At 41.3% G+C, this 27,178-nt stretch overlaps 1 protein-coding gene across 5 annotated transcripts in view; it reads right to left on the bottom strand.

Annotated features, from left to right (window-relative positions):
• The window catches only part of TRPC7 (transient receptor potential cation channel subfamily C member 7), a 143,587-nt gene that overhangs the window by 92,655 nt on the left and 23,754 nt on the right, over nt 1-27,178 (bottom strand). For 3 of the 5 annotated variants that reach the window (XM_072728538.1, XM_072728539.1, XM_072728540.1), the window contains exon 3: nt 2,034-2,216. The exons of the other annotated variants lie outside the window; for them this stretch is intronic. In XM_072728538.1, the coding sequence (XP_072584639.1) occupies nt 2,034-2,216 (183 nt within the window). The remainder of the gene's footprint in view (nt 1-2,033; nt 2,217-27,178) is intronic. 5 annotated transcript variants of the gene reach the window in all.

Below are 27,178 nucleotides of genomic sequence, written 5' to 3'. Positions count from 1 at the left end.
TAAATTAAAAATGAAATCTCATTATAATATTAATATACCTTTTTAATATTAGGTATTTTCACCATAACTCATGATAGAATAAATGTCAAGGAGAACTCTGAATCTGTCTGATGTTGCATAATGGTATACATGGTTGGAGACAATTTACCCATTGCAGGTACTTAAAATGAGCAAGGCTGACTTTTTATGCAGGTTGTTTATCATCTTCCCTACTATGGATTGCTACAGACACTTGACATACATGATGGATATTTCCTGAGACCTTTATGACTCTCCTAATTGGCTAATATCTCTAAATAATTTCCCTCATAAAACCTTTTTATTGTGCCCCAAACTGTCATGTTCATGGAGTACTGCACTTTTTCTCCTCACTCATCACTGGAGTTGTTTTGCACTTAGTAATTGACAATGAGAGGGGACAGGTAGCTTTGAGGTGGTGGCCAGACTTTCAGACTAGCTGACTGATCTACCCTCAGTGACAGTTTTGCTAAGAGATTTGGATTTACATTTCAGAAAAATGGTAGATGCTTGCATTTTATGGGCCATTGGAATTGCCCAGGAATAGCCAAAACTGTGAATATAAATCTGCAGATGCCAAGCATCTCTGTTCTTTGAGTTTTCAAAGATATCTTCACCTCCACCCTGTGGCTCCTTCTCTGTGCTGGGAGGCAGGAGGATACTCTGGCTTAGGCAAGGAAGGAAATGCTTATGGTTTTGGAAACTTAAGCTCATCTTTACCACTGCTAAACAATCTCCATAGCAGGGTGTGTATGACCTCCAAGGCCATGGATATCTTAGCAGCTTCTGGATTGGATTGTTGTGCTTTGATGAAAAGACTCATTGAGCTCTTCAGGCTGGTAAAAAAATGAGTTTTCCTGAGCTAAAAAAATAGGGTTGTACTTGAACCTATAGCCTTCTTCCTCTGTTTTCATAGCCGTATGCTTTTGAATGGTAACTGAAGGCTAAATTTCCCGTGATTGTCCACTTTGCCTTTGGGACTCAGAGTCTTTGAAAAAAAGCTATTTTTCTTAGTTTTTATTATTATTAAAAGTAAGAGGGCAGGAAGATTTTTTTAATTTGGAAGCTCTCACTAGATAAATCCCGCAGATATATGTGGTTTGTTGAAGGATGATTCCCTCCACACAAATTAGGATAATCAAGCAAGAGGAGAAGTGCCCAGAGGTCAGTTTGGGAGCACTGAAAATACCCCCAGTATTGATCCTGTGGAATAGCTGGAAAGAAAAAAATCCTGATCACGTATTTTGCTTATGTGCAAAACAATGATAATACAACACATGGATCTTTGGAGCTCTGCAGTTTTCATCAGGATGGATGACATCGTCTAATGTAAGAGCAGATTTTAAAGAATCCAGAGTACGTCCAAAGTGGAAACATAATTGACTTTTGCTGCTGAGAACTTCAATCTGACCACTTACTTTGGGTCTGAGGGCTACTAGGTGCCTGTGGGATTAAAGACACTTTGAGGTTAACTGAGGAAATGCAGATGAACTTACTCCTGTGAGTCTCCTTGAGCCTCCTACTAAATACTTTCATAAGCCTTTGGAGTGAAGTTTTTCTAAGACTCCCAGAACCATGGATCCCACAAAACCTCCACACTAGAACATTTTCTACACAGCAAGTTCCCAGGCACACAGAGCTCAATCAATGCTATTGGTAGACCAGAGTAATATGTTTCTTATGAAACTGGGGAATTGGCCTACTAGCTGATGTCATGTCACGTTGTCCCTGCCAGTTGTCTGGAGGCTGAAAATCTCTTTTGTTTTCCAGACTGAAAGCCTGTTCATGGAATTAAGTCGTGCTACCTTTCTCTTGGTGGGGTGGGGAATGAAAGGAAGGGGTTGCTAAGAGGAGCTCTGAGCAGTCCCTGCAAGACTGGCCATTCTTTTTCTAGAGAGAAGTCAGGTGATTGGTGTTTCCGTGGTCACCTTGAGGGAAGGTAAAATATGTATGAGCACAAAGCTAGGCAAGCCACCCTGCAAAACAGGAAGGCCTGGAGAGGTGGGGAAGCTTACCTTCTTGACTTCGTATTTAATGGCGAGTTTGATCCGGCTCAGACTTGGACGGTGGTGGTCGGACCAGACTTGCAAGTTCACATCACCATTTAAAATCGCTTCCACCTCTTCTGTGTCTCGGCATAGGTCCAGCACGCCCACCACAAAATCCTTGCATTGCATAGATAACTTCCTGTAATCGTTCTAACAGAATAAAGAGAAATCAGGGGTGTGTCACACTGAGCACCACAGATCGGCTTGCCCAGCACAGCAGTGTGGATCAATAACTGTCCACCAAGCGTGAGCTCCCAGAGAGCACTGGAAGCAGGGCTGCACTGTGCCCAGAAGGCACAGCAACCTAGAGGGCCTCTTCTCTAAGCTGGGATTCCTCAGAGTGGACGGGCTACCTGCATCTGAGTCACTGTGGGTGCATGCTACAACTGTAGATTCCTGGGGCCTGTTACACCCTGACTGAGTCAGAATTCCTGCAGAGGCAGCCCAGGATCTGCCTTTTTACCTTGTTCTCTAAGTGATTTCTGCCAGCTGCTGATGCCCATCCTGGCTCTCTCAAAGCAGCACTTCTTTGTTCCCAGTTCTGAGAAAGGGGTGATAAAGAAGTGAACTTCGAAGGCTGGCAATAACCCTTCACTTATTTACCACCAACATATAGTGGTAACTGTTCTACACAGGAAGTTTACTGGAAAGATCTGACTGATGGGCTAAAATTGGGGGAAAAATGCTTTCTTTTTAGGTGCTGGAAAATCTGCTTGTAAATTATACATTTAAAAATCAAATGTAATTTAAATCTAATGGGATCCTTTCTTACCACAAATCCTTTTGTAGGGCAAATCATGGCTCCTTAAATTACTTAGTGTTTTTAGGTCTTGACCTTTGTGTTGTGTTGTTTTGTTTTGTTAATGAGTTGCCTCTGGAGTTCTCATTTCCTTCCCTAGGCGTACCTTTCAGAATTATCTTTGAGAGGCTGCAGTTCCTTTCTGAGTGATGTGCCAGCTTATCTCTCCCCCTAAACAGATTGCTTCAGTTCCACATTATGAACCAAAATGTTGGACAAAAAAATGTTTCATGTCACCCTCATACCACTACTCCCCAAAAATATTTTCCTCTAGAGGTTTCCTTGTTTGTTTTTTAGTTGAAACAAGTCTATTCAGAAAAGACACAAGAGCCAGATGTCACTTTTAATATAAATCAATGTCAATAGCTTTCAGACTGGTAAATAGTAGTTGGTAAATAGGAATGGAGGTTTGCTTTTCCAGAATTTGGATTCCTGTGTAAATAGGAGCCTAGCAAACTGTACAAGTGTAACCATTTTTCTGAATTAATGATTCTTGTCTCTATCCAGTACTGTTGTGTCAAAATGTCACTGTGCATTAGAGAAAGAGGGCAATAAGGGTTTGCTTGCTAGGAAGAGGATCAAGAACATGTTTTCTGACAAGAGTGGCCACCTTTCATTTTTATATATAATTTAAGGAGAAGAGAAATTCTGGGTAGGAAAACCACTACTCAGCTCAGCAGGCTGTGATGGAGAAAAATTCAGGGAAGATACTTGGAGTATCTTCTAGGTTTTGGTACCTGGCACAGAGCTGGGTGGCGATAGGAAGAGCTGTGTTCTATGCTCCTCCATCCTAAACATACCTCCCTTCCTCCCTCCCTCCCTCTGTTCCTTCTCTCCCTCATTATTGAGGGCCTGCTATGTACTAGGCAATGGAAAATTGGCAGTGAATGAGGCAGATATGGTCTCTGAGTAGTGTGGGGGAGAAGAGGCTAGGGATCCACTCTCTGGATTGCATCACAGTAATGCCAGGTAAAACTTGCTCAGAGCTTGCTCCAGCTAAGATACTCTGACAGCCCTGATGAACCATAGATGGGAAACTCAGCAGATTGGGGGACTCAGCAAAAGGGACCTCTTCAACTCGGGCAATCCTGGCACCACAACTCAGGTGTCCTAAGCCTCTGGCCCCTACTCTGTCACCTTTCTTGTCTCTGTCTTGAGAAGGAGGAGTCTCTGAATACTGTTGCCTATTCCTGGGTAGACAGACACTTTCCTGTTAGACATGACCTCTTCTCTTGGTAGAAACTCCCACCTAGAGCTGAATCTAGGGATAGATACAGAAAAGAAGTGGAAAGGGCTGGACTCAGCCCATGGCCCAAGCTCCCCATGCTAGGAACGTCAGATTGTACTGTCCTAGAGCCTTTGCACATTTCTGGGCTCAGCACGGTTCAGAACACAAGGTACCATTTTATTTGAGATTTTAACTTCCCTGGGCTCTTTCAGCCAGCTTGGCCATAGAATAGGGAGGCACACCAGACAGAGCAGCCAAAGCATGTAGTTGGCTTTTGCTTTCTGCATTTGACACTGAAGCTGGAAGGCAACAAACCTGGTGTCTGCAGATGGTTAGCTGAGTCAGCGAGAACACCGGGCCTGCTGGGAAGACAGAGTTGGTATGGATGAGGCCAGCTGCAGGTGGTAGGGGGTGGTCATAGCCAGGCCCAAGCTTCCCAGACAGGGCCACAGGGGAACGTCTTTGGGCAGTTAGGATGAGTGTGATTTATTGGGTCAACTCTGAGTTCAGTAAGTCTTCTAGGTCACACTCTCCCAACTTTAGTGGTAGGTGGATGAGGCACATACCCCGGAGTTCACAGTTGCCCTTTTAAAAATAATTTAATTTTCTGCACATTAAAGTCTGCCAGTCCCAATGGGTGACAGATGTTCTGCCTGCAATATCTCACTTAATCCTTATAAAAATCTCATGATGGAAGGACTGGCTGCATTTCCAACTTAAAAATGGGGAAACTGAGACCCACAGAGAGAAACTAATAAGCTGAGTCTGCTTTTCCTTCTATTAGGAACTTATTCATCTCTAGATCACTCTTACTTTCCTTGAAGATTTTAGCTCCTGTCTCACTGCCACTCTCCCAACATTGCTGTTGTTATTTGTGGGGGTTTCAGTATTCAGGAAGATGACACTCCCATTACTCTGCCCTCTCATTTCCTTAATGGTGTTTTCCCAGTGACCTTCTCCTCCACTCTTAACTCAGCCATTCATTCTCTTACATACCCCCCCTCCCCCGCCCCACCATAGCTCCTTTGTGACCCCCATCTTCAACTCTTCCCGCTCTGACTACCACCTCCTATATGTTGAGCTCATTTCCTCTAGGACCTCAATCCTTTGCTTCTACCAGATAGATCTACAAGGCATGGGTTACACTTCCCTTAGTTTTCGTTCCATTTAGGTGCCGGTCTCCTTTCTTACAGTGCTTGTATTTTATGGGCAGTTGTTATAATCATCCCTGTACATGTCATCAACTCTCTGGCCCTCCTCTTATTTCATCTTTCTTTTCATTTTAAACTAATAATTTGTATTTATTTAAAGATTTTATTTATTTATTCATGAGAGACACAGAGAGAGAGGCAGAAACACAGGCAGAGAGAGAAGCAGGCTCCCCACAGGGAGCCCGACGTGGGACTCATCCCCAGATCAGTGCTCAACCGCTAAGCCACCCAGGAATCCCTTATCTCATCTTTCTTGTTGGACAGAAAAAAGCCTGACCTTAGTTGAGTCTGACTCTGCTGCCCTGTTCCTGCCTCTGCATAGTAAAGGTGGGTGCAAAACACACAACTGTGCTGATCAGTCTTACTATCAACTACCTCCAACCTCAAGTAGTCCTGAGTGCCTCTGGGCAGTTTACCCTCCATCTCTCCTAACAAGTGTTGCATATCTTCTCCTCTCCTCCGTCTTCTGACACTTCCTCTTCTTCCTGACTCTCAAACAAGGACCTTAGTTCCCAATTTGCTTGGAAAATAGGAGTCAACAGAAGCAAAGCACCACATGCTGACAAGATCACATAATCTACCTTCATACATCTGTACTCATGGACTGTTCCCTCTTCTTGCTGTGGATGAAGTGCTCTTGCTCCTATCTAAGGTCATGTCCTTCACTTTGGTGCTGGATATGAGTCCCTGGCACCTACTCAGGGACAGGGCTCCTGCTGTCTTCCTTTCTTTCTCCTGCATTGTCAATTTCTCCCTTTCCCTCCTGGCTCAGTATGCAAACATGCTGCTATTTTCTTTGTCTTAAAAAGGATTTTGTCTTGACCACACTTTCCTCTCCAATTACCAGCACAATTTCCTGATCCATTTTATAGCAAAACTCCTCAATAGAGTTGTCTACACTCATTGTTTCCAGTTGCCCTCTAGGCATTCTTTCTTATTCCATTCAATAAGTATTTCACACCCACGTCCACTTTCTCCAGTGAGATCACAGGTCACAGGTGACTTTTATGTTGCCAAACCCAGTAGTTGGTCTCAGTCTTCATATTATGTGACTTATCAAGAGCTTTGACATAGATGATTATTTCCTCCTCTCTGATACACATTTTTCATTTGGCTTCTAGTTTAACATGCTCTTCTGTGTTTTTTCTTCCTGAATGACTTCTTTTTATATTCTTTCTGGATTTATTCTCATCTCTCTGATGTCTTAATTTTGGAATGCCCCAAAGATATGCCCTGTCCTTTGATTTCTCCTTTTATCTATTTATACTCATTGCCTTAGTGATCTTATATAAGAGCATTAGATACCATCCATATGCTGATGACTCCAAAAGTTATATCTTTAGCACATCCTTCTCCTGAACTTGACTCATATATCCAGTTGCCAAGTTGATATTTCCACTTGGAAAATAGTCACTTCAAACTTAACAAAATTAACTCTGAATCTAGTCTTCTCCACCTTATTTAGTTTCTCCCACCCTTTCACTTGTTCAGGACAAAAAAAAAAAAAATCTGTCCTGGTCTGCTATAGTGTATTCTCCATATATCAGATGGAGGAATACTTAAAAAAACTAGTCAGATCATGGCACTGCCCTGTCGAAACCCTCCAACAGCGTCCCATCTGCTCAAAGTAAAAGTGGAGTCATTATATCATCCTATAAGGACATGCAATGCTGGCCCCTCCATTCTCCTCCTGATTTTATTACCTGTGCTTCTCTCCTTTCCTCAATCTACTCCCACTGACTTCCTTGCTGTTCTCCCAACACATCTGGCACGGACCAGATCTTGATTTAATGAACACTGGGTATTGGCTATTTTCTTTACTTGGAATGCTCTTCCCCTAGGTCTCTGAGTAACTTTCACAACTCATTCAAGTCTTTGCTCACGTGTCACTTTCTCAGAAGCCTTCCTTGAGTATCTTTAAAAAAAATTGTAAGCCTTCTCTGTTTGCCATCACCCTATCCTGCTGCTTTTCCTTCATGGTACTCTTATGACCATATGACATACTATGTATCTTATCTGTTTATTGTATTTACTTTCCATGTCCTCTCCTGGAATGTAAGCTTCTTGAGGTTAGGAAATGTTGTCGGTTTTATTCACAAATAGAGTCTAGAATATGTTTTGGAACATGATAGACCTTCCATAAATGTTGACTCAATCAGAGCAGTTTACTTGTCTAAGATAACATAGCTACTAAGTGGTTGAGCCAAGATTCAAAACAGGTAGGTCCGACCCAAATCCCTTTGTCTTTTCTTTCACTGTGTTACCTCTTGGTGAGCAGGATATATGTCCTTCTCCTTAGCACACTATAAAAACTAGAGGCTTAATTGGGGCTGACTCTCAGCTAACTTGGGGAAATAAAGGGTGGGCTGGGATACAGAAATTTGAACACCTAGCAAATTCTCTACTATAGTAAGTGAGTGTACAGGTTTTAAAGTCAGTAAGACCTAGAGGGTATTCTTAGCCAAATAACTAAGACAAAGACAGATACCATATGATTTCACTCATATGTCAAATTTAAGAAACAAAACAGGTGCACATAGGGGAAAGGAAGGAAAAATAAGATAAAAACAGAGAGGGAGGCAAACCCTAAGAAACTCTTAACTCTAGGAAACAAACAGAGGGTTGTTAGAGGGGAAGGGGTTTGGGGGATGGCGTAACTCGGTGATGGGTATTAAGGAGGACACTTGATTTAATGAGCATTGGGTATTATATGCAACTGATGAATCACTGAACTCTACCTCAGAAACTAATAATATACTATGTGTTAAGTAAATTGAATTTAAGAAAAAATTAAAAAGAAAAATAGAGTCAGGAGGACCTGGAATTTGAACTCCTATTTTATTACTTGTTAGTTGTGGGAAATGGAACAAACCATTCACCTCTTCTGCATCTCAGTTTTTAATCTATAATAATACACATGCCATATAATCATTGGGAGAATCAGTACCAAAACAATGTAAAATAGTATAACTAACAATAAATAATACAGAAAATAAATAAAAATCTAAATACATAAAAATTTATATTAAAGCCTATTAATGGCAATTTAAAGCTTTTTATAACTGACATGCAATATTATATTAGTTTCAAGTGTATGGCATAGTGATTCAACATGTCTGTGGTTAGGCAATTTTTTATTATTGTTAGCACTTTATTTTGAACATTGATTTCAAACTTTTGACCTCTTTCTATTTGTGTCTTTTAATTCCTAGAGTGAGAACAAGACTGGCTCATGGGAAAGAAAACATAAAATGCTGGAGAAACCCTTGATTCTTCTTCTTTCTCTCTCCTTCAAGACCTAATTCATATATCAAAAATATATTCTGAATCTGAATTTACTTTTCTTCATCTCTGGTCATCACACCAGTTCTGTCCCAGTTAGCACCCTCAGGCACCATACATAGGTTACTATTGTTGAACTTGATTAAGTCTGTAATCTTGCCAGTCCCCAAATCAATCTGAATGAATTTGTTCCCCTTAATGAGATCAGAGTAGTGGATAGTGTCAGCATCAGGCATCCCCAGACAGATTTCTTGTATGCCTGTGTAGATCTTTCTCATTTTGCACAACTTGCATTTGGTCTCTTCAGGCATAATCTGATGAACAGTAACGTGATTCTTGGTGTCATAGTGAGATAGAACTTGTCTCCAGTCTTGTCAGTGCTGATGACTTCCATTAAACCAGCAGTGTGGTTTGTATCAATATGGACCTTGCCATCCATCTCCGTGGCCTGCTATATGCAAATCTTCTTTACTTTCTATTAGGGCATGCTCAAGTCTGTTCTTAAAGAAAGTGTTAAGAGGGAGCCATTCTTGGCTTGTGGGCACAGATGAATGGACAGAGGGTAAGCCTCCCAGTCAGTTTGTCCACATTCAGTGCTTTGAAGCTGCATTGTGTCATCATGCTGTTGGGGACCGTGAACTGTGGCTGCGTTGGCCATGGAACCAAAAGATCCTAGAGTTGGGCATCCTCCAAATGTCATAATAAGGGAATCATGTATTATGTAACCTTTTGAGACTGGCTTCTTTTACTCAGTATAATTCCTTTGAGATTCATCCATCCATGTTGTTGTGTGTATCAGTAATTCATTTCTTTTAATTTCACATTGGCTGCCTGTGCATGCCACTCTGTTTATACATTCACTTAGTAAAGGACTATTTACCATTACCACCAACAAATTATCAGAGTTCTGGCTCATCCATATTCTTATCAGAACTTGGTATGGTCAATTCATTTTCCGTGTAGTGATATCTCATTGCAATTTTAATTTGTATTCCCTAATGGCTAATGATGTTGAGCATCTTTTTATGCACTTATTTGCCATCTTTGTATCTTTCTGGTGAAGTGTCTGTTCAAATCCCTTATCCATTTTTTAAATTTTCTCATTGAGTTTTGAGAATTCTTATATATATTCTGGATACAATTCTTTTATAAAAGAGTTTGTAAATATTTTCTCACCATCTGCGACTTAGAGTTTTCATTCTCTTACTATCATCTTTCAAAGTGCAGAAGTTTTAAATTTATCATTTTTTTCTTTTATGATTATGCTTCTGGTGTTATAGCTAAGTAGTTTCTCTCCCTCCCTATCTCTCTCTCTCTCTCTCTTTAATAGATTTTATTTTTTTATTTGTGAGAGAAGACAAGTTGAGCAGGAGGGCAGAGGGAGAGGGAGAAGCTGACTTCCCGCTGAGCAGGAAGCCCAGTGCTATCTACTAGATCCTAGGATCCTGACCCAGGCAGAAAGTAGACGCTTAACCAACTAAGCTAGCCAGGCGCTCCAACTAAGCAATCATTCATTCATTCATTCATTCATATGAGAGAGAGAGAGAGAGAGTCAGACAGACAGACAGACAGAACAGGCGGAGGGAGAAGCAGGCTCCATGCAGGGAGCCCGACATGGGCCTCGATCCCTGGTCTCCAGGATCAGGCCCTGGGCTGAAGGTGGTGCTAAAGTGCTGAGCCACCCGGGCTGCCCTAAGCAACCTTAACACAAGGTCACAAATGTGTTCTCCTCTGTCTTGCTCTAGTGGTTTTATAGTTTAGGTTTTGTATTTAGGTCCATGAACCATTCTGTGTTAACTTTAATAGAAAGTGTAAGGTTTAGGTCAAGATTCCTTTTACTGCACATAGGTATTCATTTACCCATTCCAGCTTCATTTGTTGAAATATTCTTTCTCCATTGAGTTGCTTTTGTATAGCTGTCAAAAATCATTGATCATATTTGTGAGGGTTTATTTCTGTGCTCTCTATTCTGTTTTTTTGACTTTATATCTATTATTTTACTAGTATTTAGTATTTCTATTTTTGTGACTTTATATTGTCTGAAAATGAGGTATGTTGTGTTCTTCAGGTTTGTCATTCTTTTTCACATTGTTTTGGCTTTATCTCCTTCCTTTCCTTTTCATAAACGTGTTTGAATACACTTCTTCATGTCTGTCAGAAGTTCTGCTGAAGTTTCACTGGAATTGTGTAAAGTGTATAGATCAGTTTTGAGAAAACTGACAACTATATTGAGTCCTTTGAACTATGAACATGTTCTGTCTCTCCTTTAGGACTTCCTTCCCTTCTTTCCTTAGTGTTTTATAGCTTTCAACATATTTATTCTACATTTGTTTTTTAAGACTTTTATATCTCTTTTTCTAGCTATTGGAAATGCTTTTTAAATGTTTAATTTCTAATTGTTCATTATTTGTATAAATATATGATAGATTTTTCTGTGTTGACCTTATATCCTATGCCCTGGCTAAACTTACTTGTGCTTTGTAGATTTCTCTGTAATTTTCTATATAAACAAACATGTTCACATATATTTATAAATTTGGATTGTTTACTCTTGAATGAACACTTACCTTAGATCCATTTGTTAATATGACCAGTAAAATGGTCAGTTATGTGCTTTTATATTGGTTTAAAGATTTATAAAGTATTACATCTTAGAACAAAATGTTGATAAGAAAGTTTTGTTGGCTTTCAACCCCAGATTACTTGGTTAATGTATTTAACAGTTTTTACAATAGTCATCCATCATTTATGTCTTGCATTCTCTTCAGTGCAGATATTAATACAGATTTTTTTATTTTCAGCTGGTCCAGAATTTCTTTCCTTTTTTTTGGTCCATAAGTTTTACAGACTCACTTATTATTGAGATGAATCTCAGTCTCTAACACAGAATACAAACCAAAGTCATTTAACATGGTATGTTCATACCTTGAATTTTTAGCGCTGAAGTTACTGTTTTGACAACACCACAATTTCCACTACATAACAACACAGATTACTACTTTGCTTGACTTTGGTTAAAAACCTCAGTTCTAAAACTTTTCAAAGCTACTGACAAACTTAAATGACAAGAGACAGAAGCTCATTACTCTGATCGGTCAAAAGTTAAATGAATTTCTCAGACTGATGTTGTGGAGATGCCCACACAGTACAGGATAATTAACACTCATTCCTCAACGGAGACCTTAGAAATTAGATTTAAAAAGGGTGTGAGCATCAAATCTACTTGCCCTTCTCCTCCCTTCAGGAATGCAGTTATAGGGCAAGAATGTTCATTGAAAGGTCCAACTGAAACATAGTTGGAGATAAATCAACATTCATGTGTGTGCTGGGAGACTTTCTGCCTTTTATATTTAGGCAAAATTTGTTTAAGAAATGATTAAAATAGGGATCCCTGGGTGGTGCAGCGGTTTAGCGCCTGCCTTTGGCCCAGGGCGCGATCCTGGAGACCCGGGATCGAATCCCATGTCGGGCTCCCGGTGCTTGGAGCCTGCTTCTCCCTCTGCCTGTGTCTCTGCCTCTCTCTCTCTCTCACTGTGTGCCTATCATAAATAAAAAAAAAAAAATAAGAAAAGTTGTTTAAAAAAAAAGAAATGATTAAAATAGCAGTTTATAATAAAAGGGTTCTAAACATTCTAGTATTTCATTAGCCTGTAAGACCCTATAAAGCTGGTGGTAATATTATTCCCAAATAAGAGGAGGACTGAAAATTGAGCATTGGATAAAACAACTTAGAGGTCACTGGTCACCTTGATGGGAGCAATTTGGGGAGAGTAGAGGGTGTGACTGGTGAAGATTAAAGAGTGAGAAGAGAGAGAATTTGGGCCAGTAATATAGACAGGTCTTTTGAGGAGTTTCATTGCAAAGGAGGGCAAAGAAATGGCAGAGTAACTCATGTGAGAAGTAGAATCCAGAGAAGCTTTCTTTTTGCCCCCTCCTGCTTCCCATCCATCCTCCCTCTCCCTCTTCCTTCCTTTTCCTGATAGGACAAACCATATTATTTTGTATATTGTTGGGAATTTTTCAGTAGATAATTATATGGATCATTGTATTTGATATCACTAGATAGTTGTATTAATCCCATAGTTCAATAGCATATATGACAGAAGATTAGATATTCATATATAAGTGAAGGAATAGGTTTAGATAGAATCACATATGGTTTATCTGAAGTAGGAGGGAAGGTCAAGTATGTGGAGGAGGATGCTAGTAGGTACACACACTGGTGGTGAGAATCTATAGACATTTTCTTTCTGTTATTTCACCCTCCTGCCCAGTGAAATAGGAAGAAAATATTATCAGCTGAGAGTAAGAATGAGGGGGAAAGGTGATGGAAGTTTGAGGAGAGGAGGTCTGAAATAGTTATTTATTTATTATTGATTGATTGATTGAAATGTTTTTTAGCAAAATTTCAGAGTGAATGGATTCAAGAGACAGGATATAATTGCTGGAGGATAATAAGAGTCCATTTGAGGTTCATAGTCAGAGATTTAGAATGAGGCCAGCTAATGTGGTTGATTTTTTTCTAACCACATCCACCTCACTGGGTGCTGGCATGGAGTAGGTAGAGAATTAGATTTTACAAGGATTGTCTTTTTGCCAAAGAATACAGCAGATCAGAAGAGGGGCAAAGGAATGGAGGCATGTATGTGAGAGTGATTATAATGATTGTTCATGGATCTGAGACTGGTATGAAGACAGACTGGGCTTTCAGGGGAGAAGAAAAGTGGAAAGGTTAGGAAAATAAGACACAGCTACATGTCATCTACAAGAGACCTTAAATATGAAGTTGCCAGTGTCTTATGAAGCTAAACATAATCTTCCTGTATAATTCACCAGTTGTGCTCCTTGGTATTACCCAAGGGAGTTGAAAACTATGTCTACACAAAAAACTACACATGGATGTTTATAGAGGCTTTATTCATAATTGTCAAAATTTAGAAGTAACCATGCTGCCCTTCAGTGGGTAAGTAGATAAATAAACAGTGTTACATTCAGACAATGGAATATTATTGAACACTTAAAAGAAATGAGATATAAAGCCGTAAAAAGACATGAAGGAAACTTGATTGCTTGTTGCTAAGTGAAAAAAGCCAATCTGAAGAAGGTACACACATTAACTATATGATGTCTTGGAAAAGGCAAAACTATGGAGACAGCAAAAAGATCAGTGGTTGTCAGGGCTTGGGGTCGGGATGGTGGGGAGGGATGGATAGCACAGAGGGCTTTTAAGGCAGTGAAGCTTCTTTACTTTGTATGATACTGTAATGGTAGAAACATGTCATTATACATTGGCCCAAACTCTTAGGACATACAACAAGAATGATCCCTAATATAAGATATGGACTTGGAGTGATAATGATATGTCATTGTAGGTTCATCATTTGTAACAAATGTCTCAGTGAGGATGTTGGTAATGGGAGACACTATGCATGTGGGAGGGTGGGGATGTATGGTGACTCTATACTGTCTGCTAAATATTGCTGGGAACCTAAAACTGCTATAAATATAAAGTTATGAAAAAAAAGAAGAAGGCTAGATTACTGAGTTAGAGGTCACAGGGACAGCAAAAGATTGATAAGAGTTGAGATATTGGAGGCAGATGGAAAAGTTTGAGTAGTCAGAGTATGATGCTGAGACTATGGAGAATTTGCATTTATGGTCATGACAAGTGTAGGCTCAGGTGGGCTCATGGTGACTACAGTAAGACTGCTGGAGTTCATGCAACTGAGCCAGGATGTGGAAAGGATCATCTACGTATATATCAAAGTACCAGGAATTTAAGTCCAGGCACTAAAAGCCTGGAGAAATGACAGAGTGATCCATTGTTGCAGGCAGCAGTGGTGAGGGATAACGGGTGACCTGATCTGATGAAGTATGATTCAAAGGTGAATGTTTGTAGGGAGGAGAGAAGGAGGAAGGTCTGGAAGTGGTAAGGAGTAGCAAGAGAGATATGCCCACCCCCCTTTTCCAGGCCCAGGGCTATGAGGACCATGGGAGCTATTTTGCTCCATGGGAGCAAAAGCTTGTGAGGGCTGCAGGGGAAGTGTGTCCTTAGGGAGCGTGTCTTCTAAGAGTGAGATGACGATGCATCTGATTGCAGGGGAGGGCAGTGACATGGGGTTTTGTTGTGGAGAAGCTGTTATTTCCAGAGAGTGAAGTAGGGGCTGTCTGGAGATGAAGGTTATGAGGAGTCTGAGGATGGGATGGAAGGGAGCCTTGTGGAGAATGGAGTACATTCACCTCTCAGAAGAGGTGACCTGAGGACAGTGGTAACATAAGGAAGGATTTTAACACTTAAACTGAGGATTCAGTGAGGTAAGCTCATGCGCTCGGCACAGTGCCAGGCACACAGGTCACACACCTTTTAGCTAAGAAGGACTTCAAAGCCACCTCCTGCCTCTGGCACTCCATTCTGCACATCCCCCCACTCAGCTGATGGATGAGAAAACTGAACGTTAAGATTTAACACACATGGCTGAATCCTTATTAATTGTAGCTGGAATCACTGAAATAATTAATGGATGTGGAATGCAGGGTAAGAACCTGAGCCTGGTGCTCATTATCACAGATGAAAATTGAAAAGCTTCAATCCATGTTTTAGCTTTCATGCATACACTTAATTGTTTCATTAACCTTCACCATATCTATAAGCCCATGCTCCAAAGGATCATAAAAGACACATATTCTTGAGCATTTAATCTCCATTTAGGAATGCAGATCCAAGGAAGTTGGTTTAAGTCTAGAACATGAATCAGATAGCCAACATTTCTTGCCTTGACTGTCCCAGGGGCATTTGCACACCCCCCAGATCCTCAATTCCATGGTTGTTCCCTGAGGGTAGGGTGGGGCTGCCTTCCAGCTCCAGTGACCTCCTCAAAAGCCCCATTCTCACTGTGCCTCTGCAGGAGGCCATTCTTTATCTATTCCAGACTTCCTGCGTTTCCCAGTGGGGTCTCCGTGCCCTAAGTTGCAGCCTTTGGGAAAGATGGTTGTATGTGAGCCATTGGTGATCTCAGAATTTTTCAGCACAGGCCTGATCAGTCTTGGCATGAGAAGATTGGGTGGTTAGCGCTTGTGTTCCTGAATCAGAGAGTCTGGGTTCTGATCTTCTTTCTGCTGGGCCCTGACTGCATGATTTTGAGTATATTCTCAATCTCTCTGTGTGTTGTAGTGCATTTGGTATAATAGAGATGGTAATGCTATTTACTTTGTAGGGTTGCTGCAAGGTGTAAGTTAAATATGGTAATTTATATACATTGCTTGCCACAGTGTGTGCCTTGTAGGTTAGGAGAGAACACAGAACATTTGTCTCCTTTGGGGTGTTGCCCTTCCAGTGCCTTTTCTAGTAAAGCTGAGACACCTGTCATTGGATTCAGTCCCCCAGCTTCACCCTGTGTCAGTCGTAAGGTAGAATGTGCAGGTAGTGGGACAGAAGCTTGGAGTGCCGGGTTGGAACAGCATCCTTGATAATTCACAGTGGGTCTGAGCCTGAATCCTCCTGTGACTACACCACCTTTCTTAGGCATTGTTGACAGGCTGGTACTTTGGTGTCCAACCTGATTTTTGGTTTGCTTAATTGGCAGGTACTGACATTTGTAAGGGGCTCCCTAAGCCATCACCATGACATTGTAAAGTCCCAGAAGTAATGGATAGCTCCACTTGTTGATTTTATAACAAGTTCCCTCTGATGGAGTCAGAGCCTTGCCTAAGAAGAGTAGTGGCTGATGAGCAACTCTAGTATTTTATTCAGTATTTCAGCAAGTATATTTGAGCACCCACTATGTGCCAGGTACTGGGAATACAGACCTAAATAAAACATAGTCCTTGCCCTTGAGGAATGACACGTAAGCAGGTATGGGATCACAAGGTGATGTGAGACCCTTGCTACAGACATGGAAGACTTTTACGAAGAGGCAGAGCATCACCTGAGACCTGAGGATGAGTGAGGCCAGGAATAGCAAGGCGGATGTGGGGAGGAGAGGTAATAGGGAATGAACACTCTGGGAAGAGCGACTGGCAAATGCACGGGTGCAGAGGGGAGAGAATGTTCATGGACGTGTGGACTGTGATGGGTGTTAGCTACTCTAACCATCACATGGCCATGTGTAGGTTATGTGCATTATCTACTATTTTCTAGAACTTTTCATAATTAATTAAACATATACATGCTTAGATTTCCAAAGACAAATTCATGTACGCCCTCTGCACATCCTTCTTCAGATTAAAAATGCTACTTGGTTCTCTTGGTGAACTACCAGAAGAGCCTCTTTTCAGTTTTCTGGTTTTTATTCCAGAACTACAGAGACCTGAGACTGGAAGTCACATCTCCATGTGTGAGCCTTGCTCCATCCTCCCACCTCACAGCCCCCTGGCCTCCTTCCTCTCCCCCTCCCTCCCTCCCTGTCCCTCTCCCTCTCCCTCTCTCTCTCTTTCCCTCCCCCTCCCCACCCCCCAACACTCTACTAACCATCCAATCAGTGCTTCCTGGTAGGTTGGTTGCTCCAAGCTATGAATCAGGACAGTAGTCAGGATGTGTGAGTTGAAAAAGGAACAGGGACCCTGATGGTTCATTTATACAGAAGGAGCTCCATTTCCCCTGCCTTCCTGTCCTTCCCACATGGGGTTGGCTGAGGCATGATTGGTTGCACTTTGTATGTAGTAGGATGGGAGACAATATTAAAACATAATGACAGTTACAGTTATTACTATTAGTTATCATTTATTGGGTGCTTACTGTGTACCAGGTCACAGGGCGAATGCTTTATATATTTAGCTCATGAATTCTCATGACAAACCTAGGAAGTAGACACTATTATCATTCCTCTTTTATAGATGGGGAACTGAGGCCCAGAGACTTCACTGGTACTTGGGATTTGGACCTGGATGTGGCTGACTCCAGATTCCAGAATACTAATCCTGGGCAGTACTTAAGCTGATAAAAATACTAACTTCCCTGGCATGTGTTCTAAAACCCTGAGCATCACCCTGACGGGGTGGGTTCAGAGAAAGAGAGAGATGAGGATCTGCTGGATAAGAAGAAGAGGTGCTGAAATGGAGTAAGGCATTACCCTACATGTGCACCTCTGGGGAAGGTCAGGGAACTGAGTTTGACCTGCAGTCTAAGTTACCAGAAGGTGTGTTGGCAATCAGAAAGTCAGGGTGGAAGTCCTCACTGATTCCTATTGCTCCCCAGGCCCTCAGCCTCTTATCAGAGTGCCAGTCTATCTACACCCCTGTGATCTTTCTGGTGTTAGGACTCTCAGCAGGATGTCATCTACCCTGTTTGTGTCCCCCCACCCTCACCCCTGGTCCCTTGTCCCATCCAGAACTACTGTCTACATGGTAAGAAGGTCTGGGAATGGATGGGAAGCAGAGGGTTTGCAGAGCTCCCCCCTGCAGTGGCTGGGGACATCATTGTTCATTCCTCAGATATGCAGAGAAGCAGAGCGGTGGGATAAGGCAGCATTGTGGGGGGCTAGGGGAATTCCAAAGGGAGCAGCACCATGACTGTGGTTCAAGGTGTGCTGGCTCTTAGCAAGCATGGTTTTGTGATCTGTTTGCCTTGTTGGAGCTGATGCTTACAGTATAGCTGTGGAGTGGTGCTGAATTAACAACTCCCTGTTCCTGGGTCCTTGCAAACCTTTCATCCAAAAACACCCGTGAGTCACTGTTGTCTTTGGATTGGCTCCTGGAAGAACTCGCATGGTCATTCATTTTTTCATTTACTCCACAAAAATGAATAGAGATCTCCTACGTGTTGACCGCTGTACTAGGGCCTTGGAAATACAATGGAGAGCGAGCAGGTATGGTTGCTGCCTTCATGGAGCTGAGAGATCAGAGGAAAAGGGAGACACTGAAAGTCTGGCAGTGAAGTGTGATGAAGAACTTACCTTTTTATGCAAACTAGACCTGAGTGTCTGTACATCTGATCTTACAGTAATTCTTGGGAAAATGTTTCCTTACCAATAAACCCAGCTGGTAAGCAGTAGAAACAGTATGAGTCTGTTAGCTTGTAAACTTGAGTGCTTTCTAGGGATTCATCCTTATAGAGATGTTCCACCTAGTTCAACATGGGCTTACTGAGCCTTCTCTGTTCTAGAAGCTGGGCCCGGCCCTGGAGATGCAAGAAGGAGGGAGGTGCAGAGGCTGTCCACCCATGGGAGAGACAACATATAACCCAGTAGTTTTCAGTATTAGGCTGTAGTGCTAGTCATTCAGTCCACAACTGTTCACTGAGTACCTTCTCTGTGCCAGGCACTGGTCTAGATCATTGAGATACAGCTATAAGCAAAGCAGAGGCCTTGCCCTTGAGGAGCTTATGTTTTACTGGGGGTACGGGGACTGTAGATTGCTATTTTATACAGGTGGTGTATCCAAAATGGCTTCCTCAGAGAATCCTGAGGAGGTGATTTTTGGATAGATAGTTGAAGGTGGTGAGTGAAGGAGCTATGTAGATACACAAGGAAAATGTTCTCGATAGGGAGTCACCAGTGCAAAGAAGAAAAAGAGTGAAAAGCTGGAAGAGGGGGTCATCTGGTATTTTTGAGGAATAACCAATTGATGCCAGTTCCTGGGGCAAAGTGGGTGAGTAGGACAACAGGAAGAGATGAGGTCAGAGGAATAGCAGGGAACATATGGCCAGAGGCCTACTAGCATTTGTCAGGGACTGTGGCTTTTACTCTGCTGAGGTAGGGACTCATTGGAGGGTGTCAGTAAGCAGTTTACATGATCTGATGAATGACTGAAGAGGATCATTTCAGCTGCTGGCATGGGATACATTTTAAGGGGCAAGAGCAGAAGCATGAAGACCTATTAAAAGGCTGTTACAGTTACCCAGGGAAGAGATGAAGGTGGCCTGGCCCAGAAAGGTAAAAAATGGTCAAGCAGGTGAGAAATGTAGATAGAATTCTGGATATTTTTGAAAGATAGAGTCTTCTCTATCAGTAGGAGTCAGTAGGATTTATTGAGGAGTTGCATATGAAGAAAGAAAAACAGAGTAGAGATAGGGTGATGGAGGTGTTTGGCCTGTGCAACTAGAAAGACAGTCACCATCTTTGAGATGAGTAGTGCATTAGATAAGCTTGTTGTTTAACAGATATTTCTGCCTCCTCCCTCCACCTCCATGAGACTAGTATACTTCCTCCTGTGTGGATGTCCGCTTGGTCATGGGACTTGGTTTAGCCCATGGCCTGACAATGTATGACGTCCAAACCTAGATCTTAGGAGGCATCACGTATTTTCCCTTGGCCCTATGGGAAGTGTGACTTCTGCCAAGAGAAGAATGTATCACTACCTATCTACCCTGGGCCCCAGAATGAGATATATGAAGCAGCCTCATCCCCTTACCCTCAGACTTGTGAACATGACCATAAACATGGACATGTAGAGCATTGGGATTTGGGGTGGTTTGTTGCACAACAGTCTTGAGCAGTAACAGGCTGATAAAGGGACAGGCACAGGCTCACTGCTTTGGGACATCAGAATCAAAGACTGGCTGTGAGCCCTGCTGGGTATTCAAGGAGGTTGCCCACAGGAGGTCAGTCATAGCTGAATCTTGAAGGATAAATCAGAGTTACTCAGTTCAACATGTGGAGCAATGGCATTCCTTGTTAGGAAATAAAGGCAAGGAGACACAAAATCCTGCTCTACAAGCATACAGGGAGCTATTTAAATAGAGGACAGTGGCAGAAGATGATGAATCTGGAGAAGTAGACAGGAGCTGGGGCATGGAGGATTTTGTATTCCCTGATAAGGAGCTTGGACTCTCTTCCATAGGCAATGGGAAGCCATGGATGCTTTTTTAAGGGGGAGAATGGCATGGTCTGGTTTGTACCTCGGTGGGACCTCCTGGCCCCATGTGAAGGACAGCCTCAGTGTTGGGGAGTATTATGGCCTGGAGATAGGATCACAGTTGGAGCTAGTCAAGTGCAAGAAGTAAAGATAGGATGTAGGGATGGAAGTGGATTTGGGAAACATTTAAGTTTTATTTTATTTTTTTTTTAAAGATTTATTTATTCATTCATGATAGACATAGAGAGAGAGAGGCAGAGACACAGGCAGAGGGAGAAGCAGGCTTCATGCCAGGAGCCCGACGTGGGACTCGATCCCGGGACTCTAGGATCATGCCCTGGGCCAAAGGCAGGCGCCAAACCGCTGAGCCACCCAGGGATCCCTAACATTTAAGTTTTAATACCAATGGGACTTTAGGGACAGAGAGAAAATGAGGCTTCCATATGTGGCATGCTTGGGGCATCAAACACTGGAAGGAAATTGTCTAACATGTTAATATCTGGTGGGATTATAGATGATTCTCTTCTTTTTATACACAAATTCATTTTCTGTGTTAATTGCTATTACCAGTATAATCAGAAAAAAATTTGGAGGGGTGCCTGGGTGGCTCACTTGGTTAAGCATCTGACTCTTAGTTTTGGCTTGGGTCATGATCTCAGGGTTGAGTTGAGCTCTGTGCTCAGCATGGAGTTTGCTTGGGATTCTCCCTCTCCTATTCCTCCCCCAGCTTATGTGTGTTCTCTGTTTCTATCTCTCTCTTTCTTGGAAATAAATAAAATCTTAAAAAAAATAATTTTGAGTGTGTCATGGTGTTTAAACCTGTATGATTTCCTTTGGACCAAGTTTCCTGAGCTCCTAAACCTCAGTGTTGGAGAGAGGTATAGGGTATCCAGGCTTGGTGCTATTTTGGCCAGGGTTGCAGTCGTCTTTGATGGCTAATGGCTTTGTTTTTTTATTTAATAACAAATTAAAAGAAGATCCAAAAAGAAGTTCAAAGTAAATATGACCTATGCATCTTATTTGTACTAACTATATATTGTGGAAACATTTCAGAGAAACACGAATTTCGAATTGGCATCACTAGATGACATACCCTTCCAGGGGATTATGTCACGACTCCCCTGATTATGGATTCAGAATAGTAAATGTTCATGAGACTTGTTTTGAAGAGTAATTATAGCTCTGTGTATGTATAGAAGTAACTTAAAAAAATTTGCTTGTGATTGCTGAAAATGCTATTGATTAAGAGGGCCTAATAACTAGATGGCAAAGTAGCAATTAAAACAACTGCAGAGCCCTGCTAATTATAACACAAAAACTAAAAATTAAGTTAGGCAAATAAGTACTAATGACTTCTCCATGTGGAGGATCATACTTCATTCTTTTCACTTTGGTGCCTCTATCCCTTTTGTTCCCAAGCCTGGACTATACTCCTCTTCACTTCCTCTAAGATTCCCTACCCTTCTCTCAAGACCAGCTCTAAGGTAATTTCAGAGTGACTTTCCTGATATCCCTGGGGAGATCCACGGTCTCATGCTCACACCCCCACTGTATTTTCTTCTTGGGGTCCAATAGCCCTGACAAAGTGCTTTCTGTATTTTTGACATTTTCATACTTAACAAATCAACTTTGGTCATTTGTATATTCCAGCTCAGGGCATGTCACATTATAGAAATTAATAAGCGCTGTGTAAAATGGCTTACTACATGTAGAACAATTTGAAAATTTTATTTATGGGAATTTGAGGAGCAAGAAAGGGCTGGTGTGTAGCTACCAGGGAATTGATCTAGGAGCAGTGAGAGGTGGGGGGATACTTGGCTCTTGAGATGGTCTTGGAGCCAAAGCTGTTATAGGCTCATTATCTTGTGCACAGACATCTGCAGTGACTTTCTAAAAGTCCCAGAAGACATGGGAAAAAGATGAGTAAGTGATTGCATTTAAATAAGTTAAAATCTAATCAGGAAAATCAGATTCCAGTTTTTTTTTGCTTTAAACTGATTTATCTAGTGAATGACTGAACAACACTCGGAAGTAGGACCTATATCTATTTTGTAAATATGAAAGAAAGAGACCAACTGAGGCTTTGATGTGATTCCATTTATCTCCACAGATGCTGCTGTCACCTCTGATGATTCCCAGGTTTTTTACCTCCAGCCCCAACCTATATTTGAAGGAGCTGATTTAAATATTCAACTGCCAGGTGTCATCTACTCTGGTAAGTTTCACAGACGCTTCAAACTCTGTATGCCCCAAACTGAACATATGGGTCTTCCATGTAACCAGCAAAATTGATGTTGTGCTTTCTGTTTCAGGAAGTAGAATCCCCATCCACTCAGCTTCCTAAGCTAGAAACCCTGGGTTCATCTTTGTCTTTGCCAATTAGTTACCAAGATCTATGGATTATGATCCAAAGTATCTTTATATCAGAACCCTATATTCATATCCCCATATTTATCATCATGATCATCATTTAAGTCCTTGTAATTTAGTGTCTGGACTTTTGAACTAGCTTCCTGATTCATCTGTTTATGGTACTTCCTTCTTCTACCCAAATGCCAGCCCATCATCCTCTTGGCTAAAACCTACATAATAAAATACCAGCATTTTGATTATTATACCTCAACATACTTCACTAACATTAGCCCCATTCTATAAGCCTGCTCTCCTCTAGCTACACCTATCTACCAAGTAGTACACTAGGCCTTCCATGCCTTTGCACATACTCATTCCTCTGCCTTTATGCTTTTCTTTCTCATCTCCATGTGCCAAACTCCTCATCCTCCAAGAACCACTTCAAAATACTATCTCTTCTGGGAAGACTTATCTCACATTACTAGGCCATTTTTTGCACTCTCTCTGTGTGTTCTCACAACATTCTGCTCCTACTATACTGTAATTATCCCTTAACTGCTCCAGTCTCTCCTTTGGCATTGAGGACAGAGTCTGGGTCTCATCCACACCTATAGTCCTAGAATCTATTATAGTGTCTGGCACACAAAAGGAAGAATACCTTTTGTTGATAAATCACTTAACCACTCTCAGTTGTTTACTCATCTGTAAAATGGGAATAATTATTTCTTGTTAAATCTCAATTTAGATGTTATTTATGAAAATGCTCTGTAGAAAAATACAGATATGAAGTGATACATGCACCCTGATGCTTATATAGCAGCATTATTGACAATAGCTAAACTGTGGAGAGAGCCCAAATGTCCATCAAGTGATGAATGGATGAAGAAGAATGGTGTGTGTATATATATATATATATATATATATATATATATATAATAGAATATTGCTCAGCCATCAAAAAAAATGAAATCTTGCCATTTTCAATGACCTGGATGGAGCTAGAGTGTGTAATGCTAAGTGAAATAGGTCAGTCAGGGAAAGACAGATACCATATGATCTCATGTGTGGAGGCTTTTAAAAAATATTTTATTTATTTATGCATGAGAGACACAGAGAGAGGCAGAGACATAGGCAGAGGGAGAAGCAGGCTCTCCATGGGGAGCCTGTGCAGGACTCAATCCCAGGACCCTAGGATCACGCCCTGAGCCAAAGGCAGATGCTCAACCACTGGGCCACCCAGGTGCCCCTCTTATGTGGAATTTAAGAAAGAAAGCAGATGAACATATGAAAAGGGGGAAAAGAATAAAGGAGACAGGGAAACAAGCCATAAAGGACTCAAAGATAGAGAACAAAATGAGGGTTGATGGAAGGAGGTGAGTGGGGGATGGGGATTAAGAAGGGCACTTGTGATGAGCACTGGTGTTATATGTAAGTGATGAATCACTGATTTCTGTTTAGGAAACCAATATTGCACTGCATGTTCACTACCAAAAATTTAAATAAAAAAAGCTAAAGAAAATGTTCTGTGGAAAGGAGAAGCAGAAAGGGCTTCATTAAGGGGTTATAGGCACTTAGCTTTGTAAATGAGGAAGATGAGCAGCAGAGCAGTGAAATGACTAAGCCAGAGTCACACAGCAGTTTGTGTTAGAGCGCTGGGTCTCTTCATTCAATGCCTTTCCTTTCCAACTTTCTGCTCTGGAGTCTTACTGTTAAGGCCCCATCCTAGCATCGCCCCTAAGGATCTTCTTTTAGGGTGTCATATTACCTGTTTACATATACCATGTCCTGGGGAGAATGTGACCACAGGTCTCCCAAGCTATTTGGCTCACTTGATTAATGCCCAAAAATCTGTCATGAGAATACACCTCAAATTTGCTTTAGGTGAAGAAAAGACCCATGTCTGTGTTTAAAATCTGGTTTCTGAATTTGTAATTTTAGAGGAGTTATCACTTAGGGATATAAACTCTTGCTCCGTATTTTGTCAGCCAAATTACAACATTTTTCCTTTTCCTGCACACTTCCTGGAGCTTATCTCCATGTTTATGTTAAAATATCCATTTTAAGCATATGAAACATCAAGTTTCTGATGTGTTGTGGAAGAATTTTGGGTGAATTCTTTGGAGTATGAACTTTTAGCAAAATTAATAATCACCAGAGAAGAGACATTGTCATCAGATAGATTCTTGAGCCACTGTTTTCAAAGACGGTGGAGGAGAAGCTGCAGAGACCTATTAAGTCAGCAGACAAAGCCCTGGTCTTCCTCATGAAAAAAAGCCAGCAGCTTCATGCTACTGTTCTCAAGAATGCAAACAGAGGCTCTGAACTCCTGTTTCAAGCACTTGTATTATTAGTAAATGTGGAGTATGTTGTATTTCTAGGGGTGTGTGTGTGTGAAAGAGAGTTGAGAGAGAGAGAGAGAGAGAGAGAGCAGTGTTTGGCATTTCACTGTGGCCCTTCTTAATTTTCAGGTTGTTTACCTGTCAATAATAACAAGCCTGCTCTGGAGCCCAGAGAACCAGGCCATCATTATTAATTCATACTGCAAGTATGAAGGACAAAGTGATCATAATTATAAGAAAGATAATTCTGCTGCCAAGCATTTGGAAATCCTTTTCTGTTTGAGAGTTGATAGTATTTAGAACATTTTAGCCTCAGTCATTCTTAAATCCCTGTAATTTTAGGACTAGGTATACAACTTTAGCTTTCTTAGATTTCCTGAGTCCAATGGCATTTTGCTCCTACTGTGACCAGAGCTTGTATTCCCCAACTCCTCCAGACCTGTTGGGGACAGCAGAAGAGTGCAGGTGCTAGAATACCACTTGGTCTGTTTTACTGACAGCTGATGGAAAAGTGCAGTTCCTCCATTTGCTCAGGTGGTACCTGTTTTGAAGGAAAGCCTGTGCAAGGATTGCAGAGTTTCCTATTCCTACACTGTGTTTGAGTACATAACATAGTGGCTACTGATCACGTAGTTCATAAATGAGAAAGAAGGAGAGACACGTAGTTATCAATGCCAATGAGATTTCTGAATGATAGAGATTTTTTTTTTTCACTTTGCAATCAAATGCAGTTCTCTCAATTTTCTTGATTGGTATTAAATGGAACTCTTCCGTGAATTCGGGAGCTGCAGTGGCATTTGCCTACTTCTTGTAATTCATGGGCTTGAAGGGCAGTAGAATGTGCAACCTCAAAATGTGCAACTTTGGCATAAAGATTATTTTGAGCTGAAGACAATTAAGAAGCAGATAGCAGAAAACCCTCCGTCCTCCCTCTATTTGACCAGAAGTAGGACATAAATTTGTAAAGGGTTTCCCCTCACTTCTTTGTAACAAGAAGGGCAGGAATAATTCATTACAGGAGTCATCTCTAGACCCTCATCAGTCCACAGATAGTACCAGAGGAATTTACGTAACAAACTTTGCTGAAACTAGTCTCATCTGCCATTCATGCCCCCCATCCATGTATTTACCTTCCTGTGATTTAATGCCCCTAGAAGCTCAAAGTCCTTTTCCTTTGCCTTGCCATTTGTCTAAAAATGTCTTCTTTTGTTAAGATCCTGTCGAAGTGCAGCTCCTACCCAACCCTTTGAATTACTCATCTCTGATTTCTCTCATTTGTTTGTGGGATGCCTATGTTAGTAAAACTTGTGTTTGTTTTTCTCTTGTCAATCTGACTTTTGTCAGTGTCATTTTCAGGGTTTCCAGCTGGGCAACCCTCTACCCTCCGTAGAGGCAGTTTAATGGAAAAAGAAAAGAACCATGATTTCTTACCATTATATAGCTTACAAAACACTCAAATAATCCAAATGCTGAAAACAAAAGTCTTTAAAAAATTAAAAACGACCAGAATGTGACTTTTGGCTGTTTCTTTTTACAATTTATGGCTTAAATATCTATATCTGGGGTTTGATGAGCAAATGGATAGTCATGTGCACTGGCAGCCACCTTCTTTCTGCTTAATTATGTTAAGTTCTCTTGGTTGATATTTTCAGATAGAGGTTTTGGACTATGCAAGTGGAATCGAATCTTGGTGACTGATGAAGGAGCAGAGGAATATTGCTGTCAAGAAGGTAAGAGAATTTCTTCTTATGCCAAAAGGAATTCCAGATGGATAAAATACACAAAAGGGAAATTGTAGTAATATTAGGAGAAAACATGGATGCATTTTTTAATCTGAGTAGGGAGAGATTTCTGAGCTTGACAGGAGACTGAGAAACCCCCAACCAAAAGACTGATAAATCAGAGCATGTAAAATTTGAACAACATTGCGATTCAGAAAAGAATACCCTCAGAGATGTAAAGAGACAGTCAGCTGAAAAATATTTGCAACACACAACCTGGAGAAAAGACTGCTGATTTCTTCCTCATAAAAATAATTTTTACAAACTAAAAATTAAATGAGGAATGAACCAAGAAAAGACAATGACAGGAACAAATAATTCATGGTAAAA

This window comes from Vulpes vulpes, chromosome 12 (assembly GCF_048418805.1).
Source record: "Vulpes vulpes isolate BD-2025 chromosome 12, VulVul3, whole genome shotgun sequence".
Taxonomy (NCBI): Eukaryota; Metazoa; Chordata; class Mammalia; order Carnivora; family Canidae; genus Vulpes; species Vulpes vulpes.
Note: the sequence above shows the minus strand (reverse complement) of the source record. Positions and strands in the feature narration are given on the sequence as shown.